The sequence below is a fragment of the Ananas comosus genome, linkage group 22 (genome assembly GCF_001540865.1).
Source record: "Ananas comosus cultivar F153 linkage group 22, ASM154086v1, whole genome shotgun sequence".
NCBI classification, from domain to species: Eukaryota; Viridiplantae; Streptophyta; class Magnoliopsida; order Poales; family Bromeliaceae; genus Ananas; species Ananas comosus.
Window position 1 is genome coordinate 9,841,679 of NC_033642.1, and position 18,916 is coordinate 9,860,594.

Sequence of the window (18,916 nt, forward strand, 5' to 3'; positions counted from 1 at the left end):
ATCTTAATATTTTAATATAATTTAATGGCTATCTTACCCCTTAGAGTGGTTAACGAAGATGGTACAGTTGATGCCAATGGTAGTAGTGCAGTGTAATTCATCGCCAACAATGGTAGCGTGCTACCTAGTTCATCCTTTCAATGAATGAAGTGGGTAGCGTGCTATCTATTTCTCAAAAAAAAAAAAAATAATGGTAGCGTGACGTTTTGATGTTAATAGAGATGATACAAGTTATTTCAAAGGTATTGTACGTAGGAATATTTTGTATTCAAGGTGCGGGGACGAAGTAATTAATGTTAAGCATTAATTATATATTGACCATTAATTCCGTGCATTTTACCAAAGGAATAAAAAAAAAAAAGTGGACTAAGTATTGAAGTTAATTGTTGATTATGCCATTTGGTGATGCATGGTTTTGTATTCTCCTCTATAATGTTTGGAATGGTCATAGTGTATAAATTTTTTTTTTTTGAGAGAGATAGATAGCACGCTACCCGCTTCGTTTATTTCATTTAAAAATAAACTTAGTTAAAAATTTGAATCAACTAAAATTCGAACTTAAGATCTCGGATATCAACTATCAAGCCCTTTGCCACTTGCTTTACGGACGGTTGGTCATAGTGTATAATGTTGGAATTGATCAAGAGTGCTTTGTTTAGTACGTAGTGGATTTCAATATCGCAACAACCTCATAGTCCTATCCAAATTAAATGGTTGGTGGCAAAATTTTGGAGAAATAATTAGCAAATGGATTTGTATATTCAATTGCCTCCTATAAAAGGAGGTGCAATAGGAGGAAGATCGCATGCACAATAACACAATTGAATATTATCAAGGGTACGTAATTCATTAGGAACATATATATCCTCAATTACTTAATTATTCCTTAGTTTAATTTTACGGTCTTAAACATACTACGATTCGTATGTTTCTTTTTTTTTTTTTTCCTTTTTTCTGATATGCAGATATTGTAGGTGGCATCATGTCTCCTTCTCCTCCTCCTACTGCTTTACTTGTTCTACTGCTACTAGTGTTTGTCGCCGTCGTCTGCAAGGAAACTACGCATGCCTCAGCTTTGAATGCTGCTACTACAATGGGAGTGTCCCCGCAAAAGTTGGAGAGGATTCAAAGATACTTGGAAAAGATAAATAAACCTGCTGTAAAATCCATTAAAGTAAGATTAATGCATAGATGAGTAATTAAGATTTAGTTTCTGTTATTTTAATCTCTTTTTCTTTTTCTATTTTTACCTTATTTGATCTTTTGCAGAGCCCAGATGGAGATATCATCGACTGTGTTCTTATGAACAAGCAACTAGCTCTTGATCATCCTCTTCTAAAAAATCACAAAATTCAGGTTCACTTTTTTTTTTAAAAAAAAAAACTTATGTTTAATTCCCGTATACTGTTTGGTTTGACTTAATTTGCTAATAACTCAACTTGGTTTGGTTTTGCAAATTGTAAACCAAAACTGCCGCACTCCAATAATTTCATATTGGATGAAAAATAAATTATACATGAGATTAATATAAGTACGTACCTTGGACTCTAATAATAATAATTAAACTTAAATATTTTTGTCGTATTCAGCATTTCAAACTAATCGATCATTAGGCAAATATGATTCTTCCTACAAATACGCACCAATTTCTTTTTTCACGAACAATGTCAGAAAGTAGCACCCAAGAGGCCAGCTTCGCGGTCCGAAGCTGGTAACCAACAACCGAGAAATGGAACCACGAGAAGGGCTTGGCAGGCATGGAACCATGTCGGAAACTGCCCCGAAGGAACAGTGTCGGTGCGGAGGACGACAGTGGAGGATGTGTTGCGAGCCGGATCTCTCTCTCGCTTCGGCAAGAAGAAAGTTCATAAACAACCTGTTGGCGCGCCTTACACGGGACATGAGGTATTGTAAATAAATCCTAACCGATCAGATAGAACTTTTCACTTTGATATCATATAAAATAATTGTTTGTCTCTAAAAAATTAAACTGTCAAAATATAGTATTTAAATATCCTAACCCATTAACATTTTAATTTCTTCCTTGACTTGGAACGATGTGAATATATATATATATATATATATATATATATATATATATATTTATATATATATATATATATGTCAGATATGCAGTACAAAGCTGAAGTCGACCACAAGCCTACGGAACTAAGGCCTATAAATCGATGTTTTGGATCCATCAGTGGAAACTATGCGAGTTCAGCCTTATTCAGATCGGCTTGCCGCAGGATCGTACGCCAACTGGGATCTCAACACCATTGAAGCTGATGGCAGTATATACATTTGCATGCTAAATTACTAAAGGCATTTCTTGCATAAATATATATATATATTATATATATATATATATATATATATATATATATATATATATATTAATTTTCAAAGTACTTAAATTTAATTATTCAAAATGCTTAAGTCAAATTATTATTACGAAAGTATCTAATTCTTATATTTCTACTTATAATTTTTTTTCATTTGATATAGAACTATTGTAACGCACAAGTCCCGTAATAATTTAATTATTTTGTATCGGTTGGTGTTTGAAATTAAAAAAGTTCTGCTTTGCACTCCCATCCTAAGGTTTACAAAAAATTTTAGTATTTTTAAAAAAAATTAACAAGACATGAGGTTATTCTTGGCCCTTTAATGAGAGTGCGTAAAAATATACACTCTTTTCGTGATGTACCGTTAGCTGGGCTCTTAAATAATATTTTTTGAGGGTATTTATTAAAATAAATTTACAAGTTGAATCTCTAGTCTTAATCCTTTCTTTTTCCCAATATTTATTTGAATGGTTAAAGTTAATGGACTATTAACCATGAATTCCATTTTATTCATGCAAAATTTTTGGAGGCATGAAGCGTGATAAATTCTCTAAGGCTTTTTTTTAATAATTGATTAGGTTTACCCTGCAATGTATGGAGACAGCACAACCAGACTATTCATCTACTGGACGGTGAGTTCTCCCTCGAAAAACTATTATAAACAAATAATTATTTTTTCCCATATACTTTTAATTAAGGGCATATATATTTACAAGCACTATATAAGTTATTTCAAAATTAAAATTAATTTTACTTTTCCACAATCATCTCAAAATTAATCTCGGCCAATTAATAAAGCCATTTTGTTTTCCAACAACATATACAGAATCATCTAGATTAGTTGAAATAGAAAGTAGGGAAAACTTCAAATACCCTTCTTGTGGTTTCACTTTTTCTCACTTTAATACCCTGTGGTTTAAAGTGTATCGAGTTAGTACCCTGTGATTTTACACTTTTTCACTTTAATACCATGTGGTTTAAAGTGTATCAAATTAGTATCCTGTGGTTTCGTACTTTCTCACTTTAGTACCCTGTGGTTTCGCACTTTCTCACTTTAATACCCTGTGATTTAAAAACCATAGAGTACTAACTTGATACAAAAATAAAATTACAGGGTACTAACTTGATACAAAAATAAACCACAGAGTACTAACTTGATACACTTTAAACCACATGATACTAAAGTGAGAAAGTGCGTAACGACAGGGTACTAACTTAATACACTTTAAACCATAAGATATTAAAATGAAAAAAGTACGAAACTATAGGGGGTGTTTTTGAAGTTTTTCCTAGAAAGTATGTTGAATGCTCTCAATTAATTTTTGGTTAAGGAATTCCACGTTCTACTTTTCTTAGTTGCTCAATTTTCACCATTTACTTTGTGCCCAATCGGTATGCTAGAGAATATGACAACAATGAAATTTAGTTCTCGGATACTTTCAAAAGCCTAAACCATATTTAACAACGTGTACGGTCAATTAGGAAGCCTTCTATGTAGTATTACAAAATAGGGTTAATTTCATTTGTACCCTTACAAAACTATGAATTATTATAAATACCTTTCAAATTTTTAAAATTTCACAAATACCCTCTAAATATAATATTTTTTTCATAAATGCTCTTACCGTTACTTTTTTGCTAACTTCGGTTAACTCAGCATTTTTTTACTTTATTTTAAAATATGAAATTATCATTTTATCCTTTGTTCACTATTTCTTTAGAGGGATAATTTCATTCATACTCTTGAAAAGATCAAGATTATAATAAATATCCCTACACAATTTAAAATATCAAAATTAACCCTATGAATATTTACTTTGTTTTAAAAAAATTTCATCATTAGTTGGGGTCGTGTTAATCTTAGTTACATTATAGTATAACGAAGGTTAAGAATAAAATTATCTATCCTAAATATTGAAAATTAGTGAGGGGTATACACTATACAAATGTATGCTAGCCCATTTCTTTTTTAAATTTTTATCCACTCAAATTTTATTTATTTTGATTACAAATATTTTAATCAATTAAATATAGAAATTCAATTAATTAGTTAATTAGCTATTAATTAAATTTTGCTATTTTCAAATGAAAATTAGTTAAAGTTATTAAATTTGATGGAATAATTATCTTACTTTGTGAAATTTTTATTAATTAAAATTTCATCTTTTCAATTGGTTATTTCAAACTATTATTGGTTCATGTAATGTCCATTGATTATAAAAATTTAGTAGGTCTTTTCATAATAAAACTAATTTTTTATATGAGGTCGAATTTTATGCTAATGTATTGCTCCTAATTATAATGTGTATTCACAGCCACAAACTTCCTCTGCTTTAAGTAGTCAAATTAAGATTTTTTATTACTTTACAGTCGGTATAGTGAAAGAAAAAATAATTCAAATGAACTATCTTCTCATTTTGATAATGAAGCAAAATAAATTTTAATTTAACTATAATTTATTTGAAATATAAATGTTTATTTCTAATTGAAATGAATAATTTTTCTAAACTAAAATCAATCAAAATTTTCTAAATCTTTAGTCTAGATAGAGTTTAGTTAATTTTCAAATATAATAGGGGATATTTATGAAATAAAATCAGTAATTGACCATTAAATATAAAGAGGGGTAAAGTTGGAATTTAAATATTATTAACTTTAATTTGGATGGGCACTTAATGGTAGGTTTATTTTTGAAAGTTTTTTAAATTTAGGAGGATATGCATGATATTTCAATTTTTATATGGGTATTGACGAAATTGGATAGTTTTAGAAGGGTATTGAGTAAATTTTCCCTACAAAATAAGACTAGGGTTCTCATGTGCTTCTCTTCAATTATATGTACTTGCCCTCGTAAATATATTGCTGCAGTACTGCAAGCAACTCTTGCAAAGTTGCAAGTTCTTTTCCACTGCATTTGTCACAATGAATCCATGATTTAATACTTCTTGGCGAGAATATTATATAGCACTTGTGATGCGACAGAGGGACGCATATAAGACTACGGGTTGCTACAACTATATGTGCCCAGGATTTGTGCAAACAAGCAACGAAGTAGTCCTCGGAGGAACGATAGCCCCAGTATCGACGTACGATGCCGACCAACGTGAAATTACAATTCTTGTGCGGAAGGTATAGATTATCTCGCAATACTAACTTAAGCTCCATTATTACTTTGGAAAGAGCATCAAACATTTAACCTCAAAAAGTACTACATATATACGTACGTTTGAAAGCATCACACTAGTAGTTAAATTTGCACTTTTTCGCTCGTCGGATGTGCCTGGAGATCCAAGCACACTGCATTACTAGACATGCAGAATGTACGCACGTGCTGAAGCTCAAAGCAAATACTGCATGCGAAAAATTGAAAGCATTTATAGTTTAATATATATCATGGTGCATGTAAACTGTATTCATACTGACATATTTACAGGATCCAAATAGTGGCAATTGGTGGCTTAGCTATCAAAATATTGATGTTGGTTACTGGCCAAATGAGATCTTCACGCACCTCGCGAGCTACGCCACTTCGGTGGAATGGGGTGGAGAGATCGTGAACAACGACGTCAACGGGCAACACACGACGACCCAGATGGGTTCGGGCCACTTCGCGGAGGAAGGGTACCGAAAGGCAAGCTACTTCCGCAACGTCGAGGTCGTAAATTCTGCTAATGCCCTCATCCCACCCCAGTCTGCCGGCACCAATGCAGGGAACCCCAACTGTTATGATATTCAGACCTTCTCCAACGCGAACTGGGGGTTTTATTTCTTCTACGGTGGCCTGGGCAGAAACCCTGAGTGCCCTTAATGCGAGAATTCAAAATACTACGCTCTCCTACTAACTGCTATACTATAGATGCTGTATTTGATATATTTGAATAAAAACCCCAAACTCGTTTGTGGGCGAGTACCAGAGTTATACTATCGATACTGTATTTGATATATTGGAATAAAAATTCCAAACTCGTTTGTGAGCGAGTACTAGAGTTTGGGAATCTAATATGCTCCAATACCAATTGCATATGCAGATTTAAATATAGATCTTGCTAGTTATTAGACTCTAATATCAAATATAACTACCCGACTTGCTGGTAATAATAATTCGTTACACTCAAATCACTTAAAATGATTAAACCTAATTTTTATTACTGACGTATCCGTCATTTATAAATCCATCACACTCTAGCCTTCATCGTGTGCCGAGTTTATTAAGTAAAATAATTATCTTTGTGTGTGACCCGCCCGATTGTGTGCAACGCGGGTGCCATAGTTTAATTAATTAGGGGCGGCGGAGCCGTTCGAACCGGCCGAGCCGTACTTCATCTGCATGTATGAAAGCCAACATGCTAGTTTAGTTTGTTTTCACCAAAACATATCAGAATTTTTTTTATTTCTCTTCTTTCTATCTTCTCTTTTCTTTTTTTTTTTTTTTGTAAAAGTCTCTATATATATCTTATTTATATATATATATATATAGAGTAGGGCTATAATACTTGTAAAAGTATCATGGGGGTGATACTTGTATGTTTTTAGCCCTTAGATGGAGAGATGTGAGGTTGAGATAATGGTGGTAGGTGGTGGTAGGTGGAATAGTGTTTAATCCAAGGAATATTAATAATCAAAAAATAGATCCAATGGCTTAAAACCTAATAGCACCATGATGGTGATACTTATAAAAGTATCATAGCTCAACTCTCTCTCTATCTCTCTCTCTCTCTCTATATATATATATATAACATATTTACCAGAGGCCCACCGCCGTAATAAGATAGGGAGAAAGGAGTTCATAGCAAAGACAATAGTGGTGGGAAGTTTTGATGTTAATCCAAATGGTACAAGTTATTTTAACGATATTGTAGGAATATTTTATATTCAATCAGGTATCGTTTGATTAGGGGATGAGCAAAAAGTGGTTATTTCATGGATAAGTATAAGTTGAGGTATAAGCGGGGATTAGATCAAATAAGAAGGATAGTGAATTTTTAATAAAACATAATGATATTATGCTCTTATTATATTTTTTAAAATTTTAAATTTATATTTTTAAATTTAAAATTTTAACTTTGAAATTTTAAAATTTGAAATTAAAATTTTAAATTTAAAATCTTAAATTTTAAATTCAAACTGTCCAAGGAGATCGTCTTACATAACACGCAACATAGTGTACCGAGCATTTCGATCCTTCTTAAATTACTTGTTATAAATCTCTTTTTCATGTTCAGAAATTGTGCCTTCCGTAGGTATGACTTTTTTGATAGAGAGAGCTACGAAAACTCCTTTGTTAAGCATATATTGTATTTTTTTTATGACAAATGTTATAATTTTTTTCATCTAGTTTACCACCCCTAGTGAGATTAGCTATGATTTTTCTTTCGGAAGTCATTTTACTATATTTAAGAAACAGATTTAAACATTATGCACATTTTCAAAAAATTGATAAGATTGAAACACTATTCTTGATACAACGATATATATCGAAAACTTTAATATACTTGTAATAATTACTATGAAAATATTACAATCTTGTTAATTTTTCAATTAATTTTGAAATTTATACAAAAGTTGGAATTCATTCATTTTAAAAGAACACATCCTTTTTTTGAAAAAAAAAAATAGACAACTTATCTCTATGGTATCATCACACAGATAAAAAAAAAAAATATTTATACCAAAATTTAATTTGAAAAATATCGATGCTGTGCAAAACATATTCCTTTACACGGCTTTAATTATTACATCCATTTTTGCAGAATAAAATCTGCTACATCACTATAAAAATGTATATCTGAAAAAAAAAAAAAATGTACTATTGTAATGCTACACACGTCGAGCCTATTTTTCAAAAAATTAAATTTTATTGAAAAACACCGAAAGAATACAAATACTTATGTACCAAAAAAATAAAAAAAATACCACAATCACATATGCTACATAAGCATTTAAAATTCACCAACATAGAATAAAAAAAACAAACAACACATAGGATAAATAAAACAAATAACACATGTATGTTACACAAATATAAAAAAAAAAATTATGTACCACACTGGAAAATAAATTTTTTTTTTTGTGTATCCCAAAAAATACTACGACACAGGAATTAAAAACAAAATTTTACTTTACAGGAAATTTTTTTTTTTAATGAGCAAGGAAAAAAAAAAATTTGTCGCCTGAGCACGGGTTGCCCGCAGAACGCGGGCCGGGCTAGGCCCAGCACCCGAGTGGGCGGCCGTGCACTGGCAAGGGCCGGGCCCGGCCTGCAAGCCTGCAAGCCCACCCTAACACTACGAGCGGCCGGGTGGGCCGAACCGGTCCAAAAGCCTGCCCGAAAGCAACTGGGCCACGCTCCTGCGCTGCAGTGGCCCGGGCCGCAAAAAATCTCTCTCTATGAAATTCCAACCCCAAATTACACTCTATACTTCCTCTCATCCGCCACGCCAATCAACAAAACAAAAGGAAGGATACTCATATCAGTGCATGGCTATGTCCCAATAAAATTAGGAGTAATCATAACAAGATAAAAAATAATTCTACTTAATTCAATAGATCGATCAAAATAGATTACAGAGTTAAAATGCATGCCTAATACCAACTAAAGGTTTTTCTAATATTTTGTTATTATTGTATTGTATATTTTATATGCCCCCATTGTCCACTATATATATATATATATATATATATATATATATATATATATATATTCTGTNTATATATATATGTTCTTCCACTGATATTACCTAAACTAACCTCGGACACGTAATGCGCACCGACCAACTGAACTACCCGCGACCGCGAGATAGTGTTATACAAAAGTTAAGATTTATATAGGCAATTAAGCTAAGCTCCATGTAATTAAGTCTCCGCCCCCACACTACAAGAAAGTTTCAATCTATAGAAAATTTTAATAATATAGTAAATACTAATGCTTCAGAAAATATCGTCTTACGAATCTTTAATTGTGTCAAATTGATTTATTAAACTATTAATTTTGCTATTACTTTTAATTACTCAACGCTTTAAAGTGTACGAATATATTTTATCAATACCTAGCATAAACATTGGTATATACGTGATGAAATTTTATTTGTTAACGTTGGAACATATTGAAATGGAACGCTCTTGTAATATTAAATATAAAAAAAATGTGTCATACACTCGTAAATTAATGCACAGCTAAGAAATAATTAATGCTCTCCGGTCTAATAAAATCCTAGTTAGTAAATTCGCGAATTATTCGCGAATTATTGAAAATCTGAATTAAACGGCCTGTATACGAATTTTTCAGAAAGAAAGAAAATTATTTGTGAATTTTTGGACCAGCCGAATTATTCGCGAATAATTTATGAATTATTCGCGAATTATTGCCGAATTATTGAAAATATGAATAAAAAATTATATTTTTTATTTTTAAATATAAATTATCTTATGTTTTATATTTTATACCGAATTCATTTTTTAAGCTAAATTTTTCAACAAATTTAAAAATTAAAAAATAAATTTTATGCGTATTATATACGTACCGAATTTTTGTCGAATCCAAATTAACTAACTATGGTGTATATACACTAAGTGGTGCAAAAATTGTATGAGCATAGTGTTCAAATTAGTGTTTTTGGAATGCTCTGGATGGGCGCCGTGGCTCGCAAGCGCCGATCCCAACGTTCCTTTTCCTTCCTTTACTTCTTTCTCTCTCTAAAACAAAATCACATTTTTTTAGAAATAAAAGCGACTGTGAGATGGACACCTGCGAGCCATGTGGCGCCCATTCAAAACATCCCTAAAAAATGTTAATTTGGACACTATGTTCATATGATTTTTGCCCCTCCAAGTCATGAAACAATGGATACTAAAGAAAAAAAAAATTACTATCATAAAAATGAAACAAATGAAAAAGAAAATATCGTAGTCGAGAGTTCGGTAAGAACTGTGTTGAATGTGTAACAAGCCGATAAGAACACCCGGAGATATGATATATACAAGTCAATTGGTTGCCCTCAATCATAGAATCATAATGTACTAGCTAGCTCAAAACATAGCGAATCAATCATAGAATGACCAATTATAGATTTATCATTCTAAAATTTACTTTCGGATCCCAGGCATCTTTAAGTTTTAATTATTTATTTATTTTTTATAAGGGTTAATTGTGTGCAGCTATTTGTAAACATAGAATTACTAATATCCATACGTAGTTCAACTTTTGGTCTAGCTTCTAAAAAGTGAATTCTGGAAAAGTGATTTTGGTTTGAAGAAATGACTTTGGTTAAAAACTGTAGAGCGTTTGGTGAAGTTTAGATAAAAATAATTTTCTGAAGTGATTTTGAAAAGCTGTTTGGCAAATTTTTTTTAATTTTTGCATAAATTAATATTTTTATTAAATTTTATTTTAAAATAATTTAAAATCTAAATTTAAATTTGAATTAAAATTAAAATTTTAAAATTTTAAAATTGTACAAATTTTAAAATTTGATATTTTAAATTAAAAAATTTAAAAATAAATCAGAAAATTAAAATTTAAAATTAAATTTAAATTTAAATATTGAAATTAAAATAAAAATAAAAATTTGAAGTTTAAATCCAAAATCAGAATCAGATTTCAAGAAACAGTTTTTTTCTACTTCTGATTCTGATTCTGGACCTTCAAAATTAGTTTTCTGATACTAGAAAGCAGAATCAGATTTTAAAAGTGAGTTGTCAAATGCTCTATTGAGGTAAAAATTATTTTTCAATCCAAAAGTGCTTTTTAAAAGCTAGGCCAAACGTCCCCATATACAAGTCAATTGGTTGCCCTCAATCATAGAATCATAATGTACTAGCCAGCTCAAAACATAGCGAATCAATCATAGAATGACCAATTATATAGATTGGTCATTCTAAAATTTACTTTTGGATCCGAGGTATCTTTAACTTTTAAATTTTTATTTATTTTTTATACGGGTTGATTGTATGCAGCTATTTGTAAACATAGCGAATTACTAATATATTCATACACAATTCAACTTTTTTATATTATTTCTATAAAAGTTCTAATGTTTTCAAATATATCCGTACTGAACCCGTTAGAAAATTTTAGTTAACTATAGATAAAATATTTATTCTTAGTTAGTCAATTGGATAAATTGACAGTTTTACCCTTCTTATATTATATCTTGTTCTCTTAATAAAAACTACATCAATGGAAACTCTTTTTCTTGTTCTTTCTCTTCCTCTCTCTTTCTTCTTCATGCTAGTTTCGAACACATAACTAAAATTTCTTTGTCCCTATTCATCCACGACACCTGTTATTTCGCCCATGTCGAACACATGTTGCTTCCTCATTTAATTTCTTCTATAATTTTTTTATTTTTCTAAAAATAAATTTAAAAGAAAATGAGTGAGAGAAGAGTTTGCAATAATAGTGGATTGGGCTTAGTTTTAAAGAGCAAGAAGATGAGAAAGAAGATAACCATTGAAATTTTTTTAAAAAAATATTTTTGCATAATTACAGCAGTTACGGCTTTTGGCGGGACATATTTATGATGGCTAAATCGACATTTTACTTATCTGTTGTTAAAAAATAGGGGTAATTGCATACAGCTTCCTGTAAATATAATGAATTACAAATATATCTCTATAAAGTTTAATTCTTTTATGTTATCTCTATAATTCCAGTAATATTTATATTTGTTCCTCTACTTTGTTACCATTAGAAAACTATTTATTTTTTAATAGCAGATAAGTAAAATGTCTATTTTGCTATAACAAATATATCCTTCTAAAAGCCTCAACTGTTGTAATCGTACAGAAATATCCCGCCAAAATAATTTTAATGGTTGGTGCCAAAATTTTGGAAAAATAATTAGCAAATGAATTTGTATATTCAAATGCCTCCTATAAAAGGAGATGCAGTAGGAGGAAGATAGCATGTACAATAACACAATTGAACATTATCAAGGGTACGTAATTCATTAGGAACATATATATCCTTATTACTTAATTATTCCTTTGTTTAATTTTATGGTCTTAAACATATTACGATTTGTATGTTTCTTTTTCTTTTTTTTTTCCTTTTTTCTGATATGCAGATATTGTAGGTGGCATCATGTCTCCTTCTCCTCCTCCTTCTGCTTTACTTGTTCTACTGCTACTAGTGTTTGTCGCCGTCGTCTGCAAGGAAACTACGCATGCCTCAGCTTTGAATGCTGCTACTACAATGGGAGTATCCCTGCAAAAGTTGGAGAGGATTCAAAGATTCTTGGAGAAGATAAATAAACCTGCTGTAAAATCCATTAAAGTAAGATTAATGCAAAGATGAGTAATTAAGATTTAGTTTATGTTATTTCAATCTCTTTTTCTTTTTCTATTTTTACCTTATTTGATCTTTTGCAGGGTCCAGATGGAGATATCATCGACTGTGTTCTTATGAACAAGCAACTAGCTTTTGATCATCCTCTTCTAAAAAATCACAAAATTCAGGTTCACTTTTTTTTTTTCAAAAAAAAAAACTTATGTTTAATTGCCGTATACTGTTTGGTTTGACTTTGATAATAACTCAACTTGATTTGGTTTTGCAAATTGAAAACCGGAACTTCCGCACTCCAATAGTCTCGTTTTGGATGAAAAATAAATTATACATGAGAATATAAGTACCTTAATTAAACTTAAATATTTTTATCGTATCCAGCATTTCAAACTAATCGATCATTAAGTAAATTGTTGGAAGCGTGATTTGCTCTGATATTACTTGTTGGAAACGTGATTTTCTCTAATACCAATTATTGGAACCGGCACTCATTCTGACGCCGATTATGTAATCCAAAATTTGAAAACGAACAAAATAATATGAAGAACAAATATTAGAGGAGGAAGAAGATAACTAAACTAATGAGCAATTAATTACATTCTGGACAATACTCATGCAGTCATGTCTACTATATATATAACTTATTTTTCTAATTAAATTCATGCCTAACTATATATAGCCATTAAATCATAACAGATAATAAATCTACTTTTATTTTGAATAATTATATTTTATAATCATAATTAAATAAAAAATTTAGACTTATATGTAATAACTACGTTTTAATTAAGTTTGAATTATTATTTTCAACACAAATATTATTCTTCCTACAAATACGCACCAATTTTATGTTTGCAAACAATGTCAGAAAGTAGCACCCAAGAGGCCGGCTTCGCGGTCCGAAGCTGGTGACCAACAGCCGAGAAATATTGGAACCGCGAGAAGGGCTTTGCAGGCATGGAATATTCTTGACAACTGCCCTGACGGAACAGTGCCAGTGCAGAGGACGACAGTGGAGGATGTGTTGCGCGCCGGATCTCTGTCTCGCTTCGGCAAGAAGGAAGTTCATCAACAACTTGGTGCCACGAAACATGAGGTATGGTAAATAGAGCCTAACCTATTAGATTCACAACTTTGCACTTTGGTATTATATAAAATAATCATTTTTCTCTAAAAAATTAAATTGCCACATATAGTACTAAAATATCCTAATCCTTTTAAAATTTTAATTTCTTCCTTGACTTGAAACGACGTGAGTATATATATATATATATATGCAGTATGCAATAACTGAAGCCAGCCAAGAAGCGTATGGGACTAAGGCGATAATTGACGTCTGGAATCCAACTCTCCAACAAAAGAATGAGTTCAGCCTTTCGCAGATCTGGCTTACCGCAGGATCGTACGCCAAGTCGAATATCAACACTATTGAAGTTGGATGGCAGGTATATACATATTGCATGCTAAATTACTAAAAGACATTTCACTGCNTATATATATATATATATATATTCATTAATTTTCAAAGTACTTAAATTTAATTATTCAAAATGTTTAAGTCAAATTATTATCACGAAAGTATTTTTTTCTTATATTTCTAATCATAATTTTTTTTCATTTGATATAGAATTATTGGAACGTCACAAGTCCTGTAATAATTTAATTATTTTGTATCTGTTGGTGTTTGAAATTAGAAAAGTTCTACTTTCGCACTCCCATTAAAAGATTTACAAAAAATTTTAGTATTCTAAAAAAAATAATTAACAAGACACGAGGTTATTGTTGGCCCTTTAATGAGAGGGCGTAAAAATATACACTCTTTTTAGGATGTACCATTAATAGGACTCTTAAATAATACTTTTTGAGGGTATCTATTAACATAAATTTACAAGTTGAATCTCTAGTCTTAATCTTTTCTTTTTTCCAGTATTCATTTGAATTGTTAATGTTAATGGACTATTAACCATGAATTCTATTTTATTCATGCATGCAAAAGTTTTGGTGGACTAAAGCTTTTTGTTTTATAATTGATTAGGCTTACCCTGACTTGTACGGAGACAACAAAACCAGGCTATTCATCTACTGGACGGTAAGATCTCCCTCGATAAATTATTAAACAAATAATTATATTTTTCCCATATACTTTTAATTGAGGGCAGATTTAATTTTCTTAAAATTGTGATCTGCAATAGCAGGTCACTTTAGAAGAGGTACCGGTCACCAGGTACCTCAAAAAAGGGTATTTTTGTCTTTTAATACATGAACAATTTAGTCATTTTATCTCTATTATATTATTCAAATTTCTATTCTCTCTTTATTTCTTTTTTCTCTCTCTATCTTTCCTTTCATGTTTGGCATTTCATATAAGAAAAATTTTAAATTATTTGACAACATATATAAAGTTTAATATTATATTCAATTTATATTTTAAAAATTTAAATTTAATAAAAAATATTTTGAAATATGGTAAAAAGAAATAATTGTTTCAGGTTTCAGTCTTTCGATTTGAATTTGGTTTTGGGTTTTGAAAAATTGGTTAGTTTCGGGTTTAGATATGGATTTTTGAAATCCGTCGAGTTCAGAAATAGATTTTGTGTTTGTTAATCGGGTTCAAATTCAAATTTCTAACCTTTTTTTTTGAATAGTAATCCTAATCTTTTTAATTTTTATGTTTAAACTAAATTTGTAAATTTCTAAACAAAATTCGTAAATTCATGGCTAATTAATGCCTAAATTAGGGTAATCAATCAATTTTTTAAATTAGTGCAAATTAATGTATAAATTTAGAATATCAATTAAAAGTTTCTTTAAATATTGCATAGTTTAATTACCGAAATGACCTCGAATGATATAATCCATTTACCTGCTAAATATTAAAATTACATCTTTACCCTCTATTAATCAACGGTTAATATCTATTTTATTTTTTTAATAATAAAGTACCGAATCATTTCTCTTATTTACAAGCACTATATAAGTTATTTCAAATTTAAAATTAATTTTACTTTTCCACAATCATCTCAAAATTAATCTCGGCCAATTAATAAAGCCATTTTCTTTTCCAACAACATATATAGAATAATATAGATTAGTTGAATTAGAAAGTATATATGTTGAATCCTCTCAATTAATTTTTGGTTAAGGAATTCCACGTTCTACTTTTCTTAGTTGCTCAATTTTCACCATTTACTTTCTGCCCAATCGGTATGCTAGAGAATATGACAAGAATGAAATTTAGTTCTTGGACACTTTCAAAAGTCTAAACCATATTTAACAACGTGTACGGTCAATTAGGAAGCCTTTTATGTAGTTTTACAAAATAGGGTGAATTTCATTTGTATCCTCATAAAACTATGAAATATTATAAATACCCTTCAAATTTTTAAAATTTCACAAATACCCTCTAAATACAATACTTTTTTTTTATAAATGTTCTTACCGTTACTTTTTTGCTAACTTCCGTTAACTCATTTTTTTTTACTTTACTTTAAAATATGAAATTATCATTTTACCATTGTTTACTATTTCTTTAGAGGGACAATTTCATTCATACCCTTGAAAAGATCAAGATTATAATAATTAAATACCCCTACACAATTCGAAATATCAAAATTAACCCTATGAATATTTACTTTGTTTTAAAAGAACTTCAAGATATACTATCATTAGTTGGGGTCGTTTTAATCTTAGTTACAATATTATAGTATAATGAAGGTTAAGAATAAAATTGTTTGTTTTATCCCTAATAAATATTGAAAATTGGTGAGGGGTATACATGAATATGCTAACCGATTTCTTTTTTAAAATTTTTATCTATTTTGATTTCAAATAATTTAATCAATTAAATATAGAAATTCAATTAATTAGTTAATTAGCTATTAATTGAATTTTGCTATTTTTAAATGAAAATTAGTTAAAGTTATTAAATTTGATGGGATAATTATCGTACGTTGTGAAATTTTTATTAATTAAAATTTCATGTTTTAAATTTAATGTTTCAAACTATTATTGGTTCATGTAATGTCCATTGATTATAAAAAATTTGTCGGTCTTTTTCATAATAAAACTATTTTTTTTAAGTGATGTCAAATTTTATGCTAATGTATTGCTCCTAATTATAATGTGGATTCACAAGTACCACAAACTTTCTCTATTTAAGTAGTCAAATTAAGATTTTTTTTTTTTTACTTTACAATCAGTATATATAGTAAAAGAAAAAATAACTAAAATGAATTATCTTCTCATTTTGACAATGAAGCAAAATAAAATTTAATTTAACTATAATTTATCTGAAATATAAATATTTATTTCTAATTGAAATAAATAATTTTTCTAAACTAAAATCAATCAAATTTTTCTAAATCTTTAGTCTAGATAGAGTTTAGTTAATTTTCAAATATAATAGGGGATATTTATGAAATAAAATCAGTAATTGACCATTAAATATAAAGAGGGGTAAAGTTGGACTTTAAATATTATTAACTTTAATTTGGATGGGCACTTAATGGTAGGTTTATTTTTGAAAGTTTTTTAAATTGAGGAGGATACACATATATGATATTTCAATTTTTATATGGGTATTTGTGAAATTAGATAGTTTTAGAAGGGTACTGAGTAAATTTTCCCTACACTACGCTTCTCATATCATGTATAACTTCTCATCAATTATATGCACTTGCCCTCGTAAATATATTGCTGCAGTGCAAGCAACTCTTGCTAAGTTCTTTTCCACTGCATGCATTTGTCACAACGAATCCATGATTTAATACTTCTTGGCGAGAATATATATTAATTATATAGCACTCTTGTGATGCGACAGAGCGATGCATATGTCACCACGGGGTGCTACAACTTGAAGTGCCCAGGATTTATGCAAACAAACAAGCAAGTAGTCCTCGGAGGACCGATAGCCCCAGTATCGACGTACAGTGGCAAACAATCTGAAAAAACTTTTCATGTGTGGAAGGTATATATAGATCATCTCGCAAACTAACGTAATTAAGCTCCATTATTAATTATTTCGGAAATTAAGAGGCAACAAACATAATATTTAACCTCAAATTAAAAGTGTACGTACTACATACGTACGTGCTTTTAAAAGCATCACACTAGCTAGCTAGTAGTTAAATTTGCACTTTTTCGCTCGTCGGATGTGCCCGGAGATCCAAGCACACTGTACGTATTACTAGCTAGCTAAGCATGCAGAATGTACGTCTCAAAGCAAATTAATCCTGCTTGCGAAAAATTGAAAGCATAGTTTAATTAATTTCATGGTGTAAACTACTTATTCATACTGACATATTTACAGGATCCAAATAGCGGCAATTGGTGGCTCAGCTATGACAATATTGATGTTGGTTACTGGCCAGCTGCGATCTTCACGGAACTCGCGAGCAACGCCACTTCGGTGCAATGGGGTGGAGAGATCGTGAACCAGGAGGACAACGGGCAACACACGACGACCGATATGGGATCGGGCCACTTCCCGAAGGAAGGGTACGGGAAGGCCAGCTACTTCCGCAACGTTGAGATCGTCAATTCCACTAATGGCCTCATCCCACCCCAGTCTGTCCGCGCCTTTGCAACGAACCCCTACTGTTATGAAATTCAGACCTCCGTCAACGCGAGCTGGGGGTTTTATTTCTTCTACGGTGGCCCGGGCAGAAACCCTAACTGCCTTTAATGCGAGAATTCAAAATATATACTACGCTCTCCTACTGAAAAATGTTATAGATATAAATAAGAGGAGCGATTTGGTTATGTATTATTAATGATGAGTCATAAAAGTGATCACAAAACTGCTCTACAATATATAGATGCTGTATTTTATATATAAAATGTTATAGATATAAATAAGAGTGATTTGGTTATGTATTAATGATGTGTCATAAAAGTGATCACAAAACTGCTATACTGTAGATGCTGTATTTGATGTATAAAATGTTATGGATATAAATAAGAGTGATTTGATTATGTATTAATGATGAGTCATATATAAAAGAGATCACAATCATAAAACTGCTATACTATAAATGCTGTATTTGATATATTCCAAACTCCATTTGTGCGCGGGTACCCGAGTTTGAGAATCTGCAATCTGCTCCGGCACCGATTGCTGTGGATCCGATACTAATTGCTAGTTATCAGAGTCTAATATTAAATATAACGACCCGACTCGCTTGCAATAATAATTAGATTCAAATCACTTACTCAAAATGATTAAACCCAATTATTATTATTGACGTGTCCGTCATTTATAAGTTTATCACATTCTCCTATATTATCC

At 30.5% G+C, this 18,916-nt stretch overlaps 2 protein-coding genes across 2 annotated transcripts; both read left to right on the top strand.

Annotated features, from left to right (window-relative positions):
* LOC109727143 lies at positions 727-6,360 on the top strand. The gene is made up of 8 exons (XM_020257043.1): positions 727-837; positions 966-1,174; positions 1,270-1,356; positions 1,672-1,910; positions 2,509-2,515; positions 2,927-2,980; positions 5,331-5,477; positions 5,782-6,360. Exons 2-8 carry the CDS (start codon positions 983-985, stop codon positions 6,154-6,156), a joined length of 1,101 nt encoding a protein of 366 aa, XP_020112632.1. The 5' UTR covers positions 727-837; positions 966-982; the 3' UTR covers positions 6,157-6,360.
* On the top strand, positions 12,207-18,603 carry LOC109727173. Its single transcript, XM_020257117.1, has 8 exons — positions 12,207-12,283; positions 12,413-12,621; positions 12,717-12,803; positions 13,499-13,726; positions 13,911-14,075; positions 14,666-14,719; positions 17,450-17,596; positions 17,939-18,603. Exons 2-8 carry the CDS (start codon positions 12,430-12,432, stop codon positions 18,311-18,313), a joined length of 1,248 nt encoding a protein of 415 aa, XP_020112706.1. The 5' UTR covers positions 12,207-12,283; positions 12,413-12,429; the 3' UTR covers positions 18,314-18,603.